Here is a 16,461-nt window from a genome sequence, read left to right as displayed (position 1 = left end):
TAGTCTTAGTACAGAGCTAGGTAAATAGAAGGCAAAATAATACTTGAATACTAATATAAGATTTATTTACAAAGTCTATAAAAATATTACTGGGACATAGGCCTGGAAAAAAGAAATCCACTAAATTTAATTTTTTTTCCATCTACTTTAAATATAATGACTCTTACTTTAAATTACCTTTCAAAGACTTGCATAAAGCAATCAGAATTTTTAAACTATCCTGGTGTTTCTTGTTTTAGCATGCATCAGATTAGCTTTGGAAGGCTTGTTAAAACAAGGAATTTTTTTTTTTTTTTCACTTCATCCTAGAGTTTCTGATTGAGGAGTTCTAAGGTGGAGCCTAAACAAAAATTTTCCTTCCTACAACTTTTCAGGTGAGGTGGATTCTACTGGTTGGGGAACACACTCTGGAAACACTGTTCTAACTTAAGGGTTATCTTACAACATGGTTATAAAACTCTGACTTGAGTATATTTCTGACTTGAATAAAATCAGAAACAGATTTATCACAGAGGAATCTGGCCTTTTATGTCCCTTTAGAGAGCTTCACTGGGTGTGCACCTGCACATACAGCTGACTCTAAGACAACATGGGTTTGAACTAAGAGGGTCCACTTATACATGGATTTTTTAAAATAAATAAATACAGGACAGTACTATAAATGTATTTTATGATTTTCTTAATAACACTTTCTTTTCTCTAGTTTATTACAGTATAAAATACATATATCATATAAAATATGTGATAATTGTTTACACTGTTGGTAAGGCTTCTAGTCAACAGTAGACTATCAGTAAAGTTTCTGGGGAGTCAAAAGCTATGTGTGGATTTCTGACTACATGGGGGGATTAGTACCCTTAATCCCCACATTGTTCAAAGGTCAGCTCTATATATGCACGTACAGACAGCCCTGCTCCACCTCACACACACATAATCAGAGAATGCTACTCAGCCTGATTACCAGGAAATGTGCCTACATTAGACTACAGCACACTGTACAATCTTAACTTCACATACACACCTGAACAGCAAAAGTAATGTCAGGGGTAAATATTTCCAAACATAAATTTGAAAGCCTGACAAAAGCAACAGCAGCAACAGTAACAACATCTAATACTTTCTGAGTGCTATGTGCTAGGCACTGTTGAAACATTTTATGTATTAATTCATTTAATTAACTAAAAAACCTTATAAGGTAGATTACTATTATTACAAAATAAATTATTATTATCATTTCCACTTTACAGATGAAGAAACTGAGGCATAAAGATATTAAGTGACTTTGCCAAGGACATACCTAGTAAGCAGAAGAGCCATGATTTGAACCCAGTCACAGCCAGGTTCCAGAGTCCTTCTTGAAAATAATCATCTACTAACCTTTTTTGTAAAAAAGTGAAAGGGAGGTAGATTTCAATGGCTTCTGAGTCTGGAAGGCTGAGTTTGCTTGTCCCTCTGTGTTTGCAGTAGAATTTACACGTATAGTTGATCCTTTTTTCTTTGGGGATCTTACAGGAGAAAGATACCTAAACATATTAAAAGAAAAAGCCTTCATTTGAAGTTCCCTAAGAGTCTCTCTCTCTCTCTCTCTCTCTCTCTCACACACACATACACACACACACACACGGCTGTACACATGCATCCAAACATATCTATTTAATCTGTTATTCTATACCAAATTCCTTCTCTCAACAAACTTTTATTTTTAATTTTTATCTAAATTCTAGTTATTTAACCTACAGTGCAGTACTGGTTTCAGGAGCAGAATTCAGTGATTCATCACATATATACAAGACAGTGCTCATTACAACGAATGTCCTCTTTAATACCCATCACCCATCTATCCCATCCCCCCCAACCTCCTTCCACCAACCCTCAGTTTGTTCTCTATCATTAAGAGTCTCTTATGGGTTTGTTTCCCCTCTCTCTTTTTTTTTTTCCTCCCTTCCTCTATGTTCATCTGTTTTGTTTCTTAATTTCACATGAGTGAAATTATATGGTATTTGTCTTTCTCTGACTTATTTCGCTTAACATAATATACTCCAGCTCCATCCATGTTATTACAGATGGCAAGTTGTCATGCTTTTTGATGGCTGAGTAATATTCCATTGCAGGCATATGTGTGTGTGTATATATGTATGTGTGTATATATACACACACATATATGTGTATGTGTGTATATATATGTACACACACATATATGTGTATATATACACACATATACACTTACACATATATACATATGTATGTACACATATACACATACATATATATACACACACATATATACACACATACATATATATGTATATATATACACACACATATACATATACACATACATATGCATGCAATGGAATATTACTCAGCCATCAAAAAGAATGTGTGTGTGTGTGTGTGTGTGTGTGTGTGTGTGTACACACACACACACATACAACATCTTCTTTATCCATTCATCAGTTGATGGACATTTGGACTCTTTCCATAGGTTGGCTGTTGTTGATAATGCTGCTATAAACATCAGGGAGCATGTGCCCCCCTTCAAATTTGTATTTTTGTGTTCATTGAGTAAATACCTAGTAGTGGAATTGCTGCATCATAGTGTAGTTCTATTTTTAACTTTCTGAGGAACCTCCACACTACACCAGTTTCAGCAAGCTATTTAAAACATAAGCTTAAAAAGATACAGTCTAATAGGAAAACTAAGCTTGCCATTATTATTTCTAACTATTTTAATGAATAGCTTTTTCTGGGAGTTACTGTTTTTTTGAAGAAAAAAATAGCTGCGTAATGTGTATGTTCAATTTTAATAATTATAGTGAGATTGAGATTATCAAATAACTCCAGGTTAAAGGAACAAGTTATTGATGCCAAAATAGTGTTGTCATGTTTCTGATTTTCCTCTTAAAAATGTTTCATTGAGGGGTGCCTGGGTGGCTCAGTGGGTTAAAGCCTCTGCCTTCAGCTCAGGTCATGATCCCAGGGTCCTGGGATGAGCCCCTCATCGGGCTCTCTGCTCAGCAGGAAGCCTGCTTCTCCCCTCTCTCTCTGCCTACTTCTGATCTCTGTCTGTCAAATAAATAAATAAAATCTTAAAAAAAAATGTTTCATTGATAACTATGGTTCATATGTATGATAAAACAAATACCATGCAGTACAGAATACTGTATTCAGATATATTATCAAGGAAGATTTATACCTGTATACTAAACATGTCAGACATAAATCTACACAGATATTAATAAATATTCTCTCTCAATTTCTGACATTCTACCACCCTTGTGTTGCTTTTCACAGGATAATTCAGATCTATGTTCTAATTTTGTTTTAGTAGCTAAGAAATAATTCTAAGCAGGAAAGAGGATTTGTACTTTACTGTGGATGTTTCTACTATATGTAGTATGTTAACTAGTATACTAGGAAAAGGGAATCACCATTGTAACCTTTTAAGTACCAGGGTTTAGTCTACTTCCAATCTTGAACTTCCCTTCAATTCTCTAATTCACAATATTGTAGACAAACTAAACTTGGAGTTCTAGGTACAAATATTCAACTACCTATAGAACATTACTAGTTGAATCTCAAACTTAAGAAGGCCAAAGGGGAAGTCTTGATTTCTTCCCTCTGTTTTTCCCATCTCAATAAACGTCTCACATTACATCCAGTTTCTAAAATCTAAAACCTAGGAGCTATTTTTAATTTCTCCCTTTTCCCAATTCTTCAAACTCAATGCAAAACCAAGTTTTATTAAATCGTCCTCTAAAATACATCCTGGATCATTCCATTTCTTTCTATCTTTACTGACATATCTTAGATCAAGTCACTTACATCTCTCACTTGGACTGTTACAACGGTCTCCAAACTGGTCTTCCTACTTCTTCCCTCCTCCAAACCCACCTGCACTTTAAATAGCAGCCAAAAAATAGACCTTTAAAAATACAAAGTATAGCAAGCTGCACCATTACTTAAAACTTTAATGCTTTTCCATTCTCTGCTAAAATCCAAAACCTTTTCTATGGCTCATAGGACTCTACAAGGTCTGGCCTCAGTTTGCCTCTCCAACCTTATCTTGTACCTCCAACCTCCTCTTATTCACTTTACCCCAGCCACACTGGGACTTCTTTCTGTTCTTCAAACTAGCTAAGTTTGGTCTGTCCTAGGGCCACTGTACTTGCCATTTGCTCTGTCTGGAATGTACATGATGCAGATGTGTGTGCCTAGCCAGCATCCAATTGTCCTTGAGGTCTCAGGTCAAATATCACTTTATCAGAAAAAGCTTCCCTAAGCATTCCTACACTCTCAGTTTCTCTCACGTTACTTTATTTCTATTACAGTACTTGGTATACTCTCTTTTTTTTCCCTCTCTCTCTTTTTAAGTAATCTCTACACCCAACATGGGGCTTGAACTCCTAATCCCAAGATCAAGAGTTGCATGCTTTACTGACTGAGCCAACCAGATGTCCAAATTTAGTGTATACTCTAAAAACACATCACATATTAGTTTATTTCCCCCATAACCTAAGCGCTATGAGAGGAAGAACCTAGTTCATCTTATTCGCCTTTTATTCCCAGTGTCTAGAAAACATCCTGGCACTTAGAAAAAGTAAGTCTTGACCTGTTTATATTAGTGCATAACCTAGCAGACAGATCTATATATGAAGGCAGAGGCATCCTATGCTAGAAATACTCTGGGTACAAGTTAGCATGGAAAGGACATCTCTGGAAAATAGTCCCTGAACGAATCGCAGAACATTATAATGTCAATTCCTAGACCAAACTAAACAGAAACAACAGTAGGCACATTTCTATGAAAGGCACAGTAGTTGGAATGTTTAAGTACATGAGTTTTGGGGTCAGATTGCTCGGATTTGATTTCTGTTGACTTTGGCGCATTACCTTCTCTAATTCCTATTTTACAGATAACTGAGGCTGATAGCAGAATCTACTACCTTACAGGGCTGTTATGAAGATTAGATGGAAAAATAAAAGAATCTCGTGCACTTAGGCAACTGTCCAGCACACAGCAAACCCTCAAGAAATATTAGCTATTAGCTTTCTTCTTCCATCATCACCATCATCATCATGTACTTACCAACTAATTGTTGATGTCAATGTTGATTATTGATGTCCCACCCTAGTTCCTATGCCTATCCTATGCTTCACCCCAAATGCACTGATCTGTACTCCCTGAAAATGTTTCCTGCTTTCCTGGCCTTACAATTTTCTGACTCTTAGAACACTTTGTGTCTCCTCCTTCCTCTCCAGTTTCTACACAGAAATACTATTTTCCATCTTTCAGGCCTAATTAATTTGCCATCTCCACCATGAAAACTATCCTCATTACTTTAACCCTAAATGATCTCAACGGCACTCTGTACCACTTTATATGATCTTTATTTGGGTCATGTGTCTTATATTCCTGCTTCTTCAGAGCAAAACCAATATCTTATTCAAAATTCTATTCCCTATAGTTTCTATAGAGTATCGTGCCTTATACCATGTTCAAAATGTAATTGCGGGTTGAATGAATAACATATCATACATTCTACTTACATATCAGCGGCAGTGTGATTACTCTGGAGTGGAAGGTTGAGAGTACAAGCAGGCTCAAGGTGATCAGCTGGTCCTTCTCGGTCTTTTGCTTGTTTAATCAAATCAAATAAAGGTGAATCCTATATCAAGCCAGATGACATTAAAACCACGTTGGTAAGTATTATTTTCCCATGTACTTATCAAAATCATTTTGTCTGACATGGAAAGCACTACAAATTTAGTTATAATTGACAGCAGAAATTTAGAATTCAGATGAGATCCTTTTCTCCACTTAAAATACTAATTGCCAATTTTTGTTCTATATATGTAAAGGACTAGAAAAATCTATAACTTCAAATGTTAACATGAGAAAAGAAATTAAGAGGAAAAATACGCAGAAAAGACACAAAGAAGGTACAAAGACAGAAATAATAAAGACATGAGCATAATTTAATGAAACTAAAAACAAAGATAAAATATACAGTTTGATCACAAAGCTAATAATCAGTTCTCTGAATTAACTTTATTAAACAAACCTCCAGTCAGATTGAGAAAAACAAAAGAGATTGGAGCAAAAAGTAGGACCATCATCAAAAAAATTAGAAAGATAATAGGGGATTATTATGAATAACTTTATGTCAATAAATTGGAAAACTTAGACCAAATGGAAAATTCCACAAAAAATATAAATAAAAAAAAGTATTAATACTCCCCCAAACTATTAAAAAACCTAAATCGGTAATTAAAAATCTCCCTATAAGGATATCAAGCATATCAAGCACCTTTGGTTTTACCAGTGAAATCTACCAGTCATTCAAAGAACAGATAATTCCACTTTTACTCAAACTCTTCTGAGAATGGGAAAAGTGGAAACATTCTTGATCTCATTTTATGAGACTAGTACAATAGTGATACTAAAAGTTGTCAAGGACATCAAAAAGGCAATTATAGCCCATTCTTACTCATGAACAGAGATGTAAAAATCCTAAACAAGAAATAATAGCAACTCAAATCAGCAGTGACAAAAAGAGAATATATTGTTACCAAAGTTGAGTTTATCCATTTTGCAAAACCATCTCAACATGGAAAGATCTATAATGGCATTCACCTCACTAATAAGTAAGTCAAAGTTGAAAAATCTTATCAAAATCAATGAAGGAATAAGTTCTCATTTTAAAACCTATTTGTAATTAGAAGGAGGGAAGGACTTATGTCACTCAGCATAATCTCCTCCAGTCCAGTCCATGCTGATACAAAAACTGGGTATTCATCCTTTCTGATGGAGACATAATACTCCATTGTATATATGGACCATATCTTCTTTATCCATTCATCCATTGAAGGGCATCTTGGTTCTTTCAACAGTTTGGTGACTGTAGCCATTGCTAGAGGAGATTATGCTGAGTGAAATAAGCCAAGCAGAAAGAGTCAATTATCATATGGTTTCACTCACTCACTTGTGGAGCATAAGGAATAACACGGAAGACATCGGGGAGATGGAGGAGAATTGAACTGGGGGAAATCAGAGGGGGAGACAAACCATGAGAGACTGTGGACTCTGAGAAACAAACTGAGGGTTTTGGAGGGGAAAGGGTGCAGGGTTGGGTGAGCCTGGTGGTGGGTATTAAGGAGGCATGTACTGCATGGAGCACTGGGTGTGGTGCATAAACAATGAATTTCGGAACACACACACACACACAAATAAAATAAAATATTTTTTTTAAAAAGGAGGAAAGGAGAAGGAAAAGGAAAGGAAAGGAGGAAGGGAGGGAGAAAACTTATTCAACCAGGAATGGTAGGGTACCTCCTAATTTGATAAATGGCATATACAAACGTACCAAAACCCACAGCAAACATCATATGTAATGGTGAAACATTACAATCATTGCCCAAAAAAATCAGAGACAACAAAAGGATGCCTATTATCATATGAGCTTTCTATTCAACACTGTTTGCAGGGTTCCAGCCAGCTCAACAATGAAAAGAAATAAAAGATTAAAGTATTAAATGAAAAAAATGACAATACCATTATTCACAATATGAAAAATAATTACACTTCTATATATCAAGCAAAAAGCTTGAAAGTCTAATTTTTAAAATACCATTTATAAAAAGATAAGACTAGCAGTAAAAGTCACTAAAACACTGATTCAAAATTTATAGTTTTCTGGAGGTGACTGCTTATAAGTTCATAAAAAGAGAGCCCAGCCATATTTTACTTTTTTAATCCTTGACCTAAGAACAACAAGAAAACAGAGAGATTGCCAAAATGCTGGGTTTATATCAAAAGGGAAAGTGGTACAACAGTAAGTAAATACACAAAGCAATGTAGAAAATAAGTAGGTTTTGTAAAAATATTAAGAATAGTTCATTCAGGGATGCCTGGGTGGCTCAATGGGTTGAGCGTCTGCCTTTGGCTCAGGTCATAATCCCAGAGTCCTGGCACCGAGTTCTGCATCAGGCTCCTTGCTCATTGGGAAGCCAGCTTCTCCCTCTGCCTGCCACTCCCCCTGCTTGTGCAAACTCTCTCTCGCTCTCTGACAAATAAATGAAATCTTCACACACACACAAAAAAGTTCATTCAATAAAGTGTTGAAAAGTTCAGTAATTTGAAAGGAAGAGATTATAACTTTACAATATATAGAAAATGAATTATTTATATCAAAATTTTAAAATTATTAGAAATAAACACAGTATCTTTATAACTTTTTTTTTTAAGATTTTATTTAACAGAGAGAGAGAGAGATCACAAGTAGGCAGAGAGGCAGGCAGAAAGAGAAGGGGAATCAGGCTCCCTGCTGAGCAGAGAGCTTGATGTGGGGCTCGATCCCAGGACCCTGAGATCATGACCTGAGCCGAAGGCAGAGGCTTAACCCACTGAGCCACCCAGGCACCCCATCTTTACAACTTCTTGATAAGGGAGGACTTTGTGGGTTTGACCAAAACCCAGAGGTCAAAAAGAAAAAGATGAATTGGTCTGGCTAAAAACTTCTATTTGACTAAAACCACAATAAACTAGGTTAAGCTAAATCTTTAAAAATAAACAATACTGGTTTTTTTTTTCTATAACCCCCATAATGTAATTTTTTAAAAGATTATTTATTTATTTATTTATTTATTTTTGTGCATGTGAGTGTGCGTGCTCACGAGAGAGAGAGAGGAAGAAAATGAGCAGGGGTTGGGGGACAGAGGGAGAAACAGAGTCCACCCTGAACAGGGAGCCCAACGAGGGACTCGATCTCAGGACCCTGGGATCATGACCTGAGCAGAAAGCAGATACTTGACTGACTGAGACACCCAGGTGCCATACAATGTAATTTTTATTATCAAATAATTCTTTCCTAGTCTTTCCTTTCATTAAGGGCACTCTGAAGTGCAATCTAAGTAAGCATTTTCATCGGAGTAAAGTAATGCTAATAATAACACCAGCTAATGCATGGATGTCATAGTCAGTGTTTTATATTTTCTAGCCACTGACAAATTATATACAAAATATATTTTTTTAATGAAAATAGTGTGGGTATAAATCCACATATATTCAGCAGAAGTGGCCTAAACCCATTTTTCTTTCAATGACATTTTAAGAGACCCTAAGATTCACAAAGAAAGAGAAAATGAAAAAAGCCAGAGAGGGAGACAAACCATAAGACAAACTCTTAATCTCAGGAAACAAACTGAGGGTTGCTGGAAGGGAGGTGGGTAGGAATGGGGTGGCTGGGTGGTAGACACTGGGGAGAGTATGTGTGTGGTAAGTGCTGGGTGTTGTGTATGACTGATGAATCACAAACCTGTACTCCTCAAACAAATAATACATTATATGTTCATAAAAAACTTTTTTAAAAAAGACAAAGAAATGTGAATAAACTTGAGCCTTTAGAGGATTCAGGCATACTACTAATCAGGCATTTTACTTTCTCTTCAGATTAGCACAATAGGATTATACTAAAGTGAACGCCTCCTCCAAGGATTAAGGTAGTATTTTTTTTTACCAATAGTCTTTATGTTTCACTCAAGTATCACTTTTATTATTGCATCTCCTCCAACCCAAGCGGTCACACAGATATGTAGAAATAGCTTTAGGATAATGAGTATGTCATGATAATAGGAAGAGATATAGTGCAGTAGACAGCTGTGAGACTTTGGAGTCATAGGACATGGGTTCACATCCTGGCCCTTATTGGTTGCATGACTTTGAACAAGTTACTTAAACACATTATGACACTTTTCTCAACTGTAAAGTGGTGATAGTAATGACAATACTTAAATTGCAGTATTGTGAGAATTAAGTGAATTAATAATAAATGTAAAGCATTTACAACAGAGCCAGGCACAAGTGTTATGCAAACATTTGAAATTATTATGGTTAAGTTCTTACTTATGCATCTAAATAAATGCCTTTATACAAAGGACAATGTATCTGCTCAAATGTATGAATGTCCACCTCACACATCCATACATTCCACCTTCTACCCAATATTTGTTGTCTACTCTATAAGACACTCTATGTTAGGAGCTAAAAATTACAAACAATCCCCCATGCCAGAGATCGGTGGACTTGAAGAATCATTTCAGAGGTATCTGTCCTCTTTCACCTAACTCAATGTTCAATTGATGTCTATGTGTAAAATAAATTTTAACAATCCTCTACCACCAAAAAACTGCTGCTATTTTCTAGTTTTTCCCATATCATTATCGTTCTTTATATACAGTTGTCCAAAGCAAAAAAAGAGTCATCCTTAATTACTCTTTCCCTCAAACTCCACCATCCAATCCTGGGAAGTCATGTTGACTCTAACTTCAAAATACATCCTAAGTCTAACTTCTCATTATCTCTAACATTACTGTAGTCTAAGCCATTATTATCTCTTGTCTGTACTACCACAAAGGCATCCTCCAACTGCTTTTCATACTTCCACTCTTGCTGCCTTCCAGTCTTTTCAATAAAGCTGATGAACTACTCCTCACACCCTCCACCCTACTCAAAACCCTCTAATGACTTTCCATCTATACTAGAATAAATCCAAACTCTTTATCCTGGCTTTCCAAGCCAGGGTGCCTTGAGATCTGGCCCCCGCTCAGGCCTCACTTTCTACTACTTTCTTCCTTACTTACTTCTTCCATACAGGTCATCTTTTTGTTCCTTGGACACAGCGTGATTCTCCCTCTCCGAGTTTTTGTATTTACTGTTTCCTCTGTCTGCAGTCCTCTTTACCAGAGCTTCCCATGACTCGACCCATTCCATTATTCACACTGTATCCTCAGACAGCACCTCCTCAGCAAAGCCTTCTCTGAACATCCTATCCAAGACAGTCATAATTCCCACTTTGCTGCTACTCTCAACTTTGCTCTATTTTCTTCACAGTACTGATCATTATTTGAAATCGATTATGTATTCATTTGTTTACTTGTTTAACTGTCTCCTACAGTTATCCTGTTCACAACAGTATCCCAAATGTCTAAAATTGCCTGGCACACAGTAGGGACTCAATAAACATTTGCTGATAAATGAAAAGTGAGCAGGTAAAAGTGTTCAAAGTTTTTGAGGTTAATTCTGTCCTAATATATAACCTGGATCCTTTAAAAATAAAATATTTACTTACTCCTTTCCCCCTTCTTTTTCCTTTAAGCATTAGTCAAACACATATGTATGTTTACTTTACTCAAAGAAAATAAAAACATGAAAAAATTATTTCAGAATGCCTATTATTTAGAAGACTTTTTTTTTCAAAGTGAAGTGTAGTGGAGTATAATGGAACATTTAGGCAATCTGCAGTAAAACTAAAAATTAGTTTTGTCTGTAAAAACTGTATCCACTAAGCATCAAACATTTATTGAATACTTCCTATGCACCAGGAACAGATATGGCTCCTCCCTACATGGGGAGTCCCTGGGAAGTGGCAGTCAATAAACAAACAAGGAGGGGCACCTGGGTGGCTCAGTGGGTTAAAGCCTCTGTCTTCAGCTCAGGTCATGATCCCAGGGTCCTGGGATCGAGCCCCACATCAGGCTCTCTACCCAGCAAGGAGCCTGCTTCCTTTCCTCTCTCTCTGCCTGCCTCTCTGCCTACTTGTGATCTCTGTCTGTCAAATAAATAAATAAAATCTTAAACAAACAAACAAACAAGGAAATAAGTAGCTAATGACAGATTCAGAAAAATTCTATGAAACAACAGACTTTCTTATGAAGAATATACAAATGGATACCCTGGAGGGTGATTTAAGGAAGACATATCTGAGAAGGTAACACGGATGCTTAGACTTGAAGGAAGATAAAGAGGCTGTGCTTTGAGAGAAGCAACAGGCAGAAGTCTCCCAAGATGAAGGAAAATGTGCCGAGAAACTGGTATTATTTTAGGAAATCAAAAGAGGGTACTGGTACTAAAGTAAAGTGGTGGTGCAGTAATGGAGAAGTTGCTAGAGACAAAGGAAAACAGCAGCCTGATGATCCAAAATTATAAAGACCATGCTAAAAAATTTGAATAAACTAAGAGAAATGGGACTTCTATTACAATAGAAACTGTATTTTAGGATAGGAAATTTTCTTGTCACAAATCACTAATATAGATATAGCTAATTCAACTGTGTCTTGCTTCCTATTATATACATTCATATACATTCCTAGCATAGAACTGGAGTTCTAAAAATATTTGCTGAATAATTAAATGATTTATTGTTTGCTTTCAGGAATGTATTCCAGGTGCTAGAGGTCACCATAACCCATACTGCCTTAGCTTTGTTTCAAGTGGCAGAATTTCCTATCAATTTCCAACTTCCTAGCTCCAACATGCATGAAGAATGTGCCAGGCAGGTTTAGTACCAAGTTCAATGATAGCAAACAATTTTGAAGTGATATGCATATAACTCAGGAATTAATACAATTGATCTGAAATTTAAAAAAGAAAAGCCTATTATTCATTAACTTACTTAAGTCCTTAGCTTCACTATAAGTTGAGCCAAAAATATGAAATTACCAGCATACTCTGGGTATTTTTATTTCAGCAGTAGGATGTTATCAGCCAAAATGTTTTTCAGCCTATCTTCTCTTCAAGAAAAAAATGTGTATAAGCAGTATAAAACAGGGCCAGGATTAGGGTAAAGCAAGAGAGGTATCTAGAATGCAAAATTTAAGGAGCCATTCACTTGTACTTGCATTGACCCTACTATGAAATTTTGCCCCTTGGGGCACTGAACACTAAACTGATAATGAAGTTAGTTAATTTAAGATACATTTGGCAAAACAGAATGAAATATCACTTTTGTGGTTTGCTTAGACAAGAATTAAAGCACCTTCAATTTACAGAAAAAGTCAATTCAAATGTATTATCTCATGTAATCCCCAAAATAAATCTGTGAATTAAGTGTTATCATTATTCATTTCATGGATCACAAAGCTTAGCTATTTTAGAAAACTATGGCTGCATACTAGATACTATTTTATGCACTAAAATTATTTTCAGAGTATAGGGTAATAACATTTGAGTTTATAAATATAAAAACCAAAACTTTTAAAGCTATTTTTTAATAATAAAGAAGGAAAAGAGTAGCTTCCTAGAACAAGTATCAGAATATGACTTACTAAAAATATTCTATTAATTAAACTATGGTTTTCCATCTTTATCCAAAGGATTTACTGAAAAAAAAATCTGTATTAACATCCACTATTAACAAGAACAGCTACCATTTAGTAAATGCTTACTGCATGTACACAATTTAATTTTCACAAAACCCTATGGGTATACTATCCCCACTTGAGAGACAGAGAAAATGAGGTTAACGAAAGGATTTGAACTTGGGCAGCCAGGCTCCAGAGTCTGAGCTCTTACCCACTGACTAAACTATAATTTTCATTAATTTCTTAGTATAAAAGACAGGAGCAATTAAACAAATGCATAAATTAATTTTCCCGAGGCTAATCCTGGTATTACACTATTTAATAAAGTGAAATGTTCCTGATAATCATTCTTGTAGCAGAAAGCAACACAAAGTTTTATTTAATTATTTAATCAGAGATGACTATCTACAACTTCTACAGTATTTGCTTAACATAATTATATAATTTACCAAACAGTGAGAGTTTACGTAAAATAGTTTCCTTTCCAAGTTAACTGTTTGGTATAATAAATACCAAAACAATACAATGATGAACTATGAATCAAATTTTGGCAATGCTAGACAATTTATATTATAACCAGTTTGAGCAATGTTTAGTTAGAAGCACTGTTTTTGAAAAACATGCTTGTTAAATATTAGAAATTATGCAAAAGCGGTCCAAAATTCTAATAGATTTTCATTGAAAGTGATCATTTAGAGCAGTTTTTTAAGTCTCTCAAAACAGCAACCCCTTTGTTAAATCATAGACTAAAAGCAGATATTTTTAAGAACTTGAAAACTTTAAAGTAGTAATGTTATTATGTCAATTATGTACAAGTTTACACACACAAATATTTCAAACAACTATGTACCCTAAAATGTATTTTTAAAAGTATTTTCTAAATCAGTATCTTCATCAACTTTTTCAAAAACAATGAGAAGTATATCAATTTGGGTAGATCCTATTTTTTTAATTTCAAATTAAGTTATTTTGTGATATTGGGGATTATTTGAAGCCTTTTTAAAAAATGTAACACACAAAATATGTTATATTTTGCATTTGTTGTATTAATTTTAAAACACTGTTTAAAGAAAGGAATTCCTAACTCAAAATTAGCCAAGAATTCTAAAACCGGGTCAGGATTTACTTGAAGATGTTTGACATATTTGCTCTGGGTAGGCAGCTCCAAATGGAAATGCAAAATTTATGCAATTAAACTAAGAGAGCCATTTTTCAAATGAAATATTACAGGAGTCAAAAGTCCACTACCATCAAGTACTAGCTTCAATGGCCACAGCAAGTATATCCAATGAGAGGGTCCTCTGTTCTAAGACTTGTGATAAAATTATGTTGAAGAGTCATTATTTGTATAATTTACCTTAAATACTGTGGGAAAGTTACTGTTCCTAACCCAAAGAAATCTTATTCTAACTGAAAGCATAAGAAAATCTATAATGAATATTTGCAAAATGAATAAAAATTCATACAGTAGGCAGAATTAATATTCTTAAGGGAAATAACAGTATGAGAAATGGACATTAAAAGAGGAATCGGGGGGCACCTGGGTGGCTCAGTGGGTTAAGCCTTTAAGCCTCTGTCTTCGGCTCAGGTCATGATCTCAGGTCCTGGGATCAAGTCCCACATCGGGCTCTCTGCTCAGTGGGGAGCCTGCTTCCCTCCCCACCCCCCGCCTGCCTCTCTGCCTACTTATGATCTCCATCTGTCAAACAAATGAATAAAATCTTTAAAAAAAATAAAAATAAAAAATAAAAGAGGAATCGGGTATGAAAGCTTGTGAAAGGAAACTAGCATGTCTGAATATAATGAAATCAAGGATGTTTTGTCAAACTTGGAAGAAGTAGAGGGTTATGACTGAACAGAAAAGCACAAGATGGAGGGATGAGAATTCAAAGGTGAGGAACAAACATGTTTGCCATGCTGAAGTGAGGAATCATCAAATTATCTATTAATACTGCTGATGACAAGGATTTGTAAAAAAGTAAAAGAACAAAAATACATATCCTATGATTAAATAATCGTAAGAAAAGTCATTTTTCTCCAAATGATTCCTGCTTTTACTAGGGCCTCTCTACCAGAGAATCAAAATCACCAGATTTTTACCTTTGGGAATCTACTTAGTACCTTTTACCTACATATGTTATTCCATGACAGGAAATATTACAGCAGGTTTAATCTATTCATAGCACCAAAGTTTTGCGTCAAAAATTATTTAATGACTAGACATTGAATTGTTTTCAAGAAAATAAAACAAACTTAGAAATTTAAGCCAACACTATAGAAGAATTTCACTGGTCTTGGGCTTTGCTGCTTCCCCTCTAGGTGGACATACTCTTGAGTTCTCAGAATTTCATAATCCTTAAAGTTTCCAATCTGAAACTGAACTAGATCTGAGTCATTATATAGGCTTGGGCCTAGGCTCCCTGCAATCAGTTTTTGTTGATATACACATTTATTATTTCTACACCTACCCTGGCTTTGGAAACCCCTTGGCCATGCTGATCCTGAAGCCTTAAAATAAGGGTTGGCCAAATATGGCTCAATAATAACTTGACAGGTAAATGTAATGTAAGGTTCTATAGGCACAGCTTAGTTTCAGCACATGAGTATAACCATGCCAACTTAATTTTTGTACTTAATTTCAATGAAAAAAGTCTACAAACTATGAGATAGTAAAACTGATTGTTAAACTTTAACTAAAATCTGTGCATTCAAACACACTGTTAAATTGTGTATGTCTTTAAGTGTAATAAGAGTGCAGAATCTCTAATCATTAATTTCAAGTCTGGACCATCAGTGGCCTAGATCATCCCTAGAACAACTCAATTATATTTTATAAGGTAAATGCTTACTTTCTTATATAGCTTCTAATTTAGCTGGAAGGCAGCATATGTCAGAGTCCCCACAGAAGCTTTATTTAACACACAGGTTAGATTTCTCCACAACCCCTAAAATTCTGATAATATCAGGAAGGGGGAATATCTCCATTTTGGAAAAGCTCCTCCACAGATTCTAATGCACCTGATCCCCTGATCCCACCTGATCCCCTGCCATAGCTCCCTTATATTTATCTCTCCTCTGCCAACCCTTTAAGAAATAACTTTAGTTTTCTAATTCTGATAAAAATTTCTAAAAACTGACTCACTCGTTCTTAAATAGCAATACTATTTTAACAACTCCATTTCTTGCCTTCTTAGGTTTCAAAGGGCATCCTTTCAACCAGTCCCTAAATTCTATTTTCTTGAATACTTATGACCCAGACTAATTTGAGATCAGTCAGATATGAAAGTATAGTTTCTATTGTGAAACTCAGAAATTCCCTAA

General features: G+C 35.3%; 1 protein-coding gene across 2 annotated transcripts in view; it reads right to left on the bottom strand.

Annotated features, from left to right (window-relative positions):
* Positions 1–16,461, bottom strand: part of RB1 (RB transcriptional corepressor 1) — a 155,158-nt gene that overhangs the window by 20,012 nt on the left and 118,685 nt on the right. For both annotated transcript variants that reach the window (XM_032874040.1, XM_032874041.1), the window contains 2 exons: positions 5,551–5,669; positions 1,378–1,523 (listed from right to left, as the gene is read on the bottom strand). In XM_032874040.1, the coding sequence (XP_032729931.1) occupies positions 1,378–1,523; positions 5,551–5,669 (265 nt within the window). The remainder of the gene's footprint in view (positions 1–1,377; positions 1,524–5,550; positions 5,670–16,461) is intronic.

The sequence above is a fragment of the Lontra canadensis genome, unplaced genomic scaffold (genome assembly GCF_010015895.1).
Source record: "Lontra canadensis isolate GAN:19392208 unplaced genomic scaffold, GSC_riverotter_1.0 scaffold51, whole genome shotgun sequence".
In the NCBI taxonomy this organism is placed as follows: domain Eukaryota; kingdom Metazoa; phylum Chordata; class Mammalia; order Carnivora; family Mustelidae; genus Lontra; species Lontra canadensis.
Note: the sequence above shows the minus strand (reverse complement) of the source record. Positions and strands in the feature narration are given on the sequence as shown.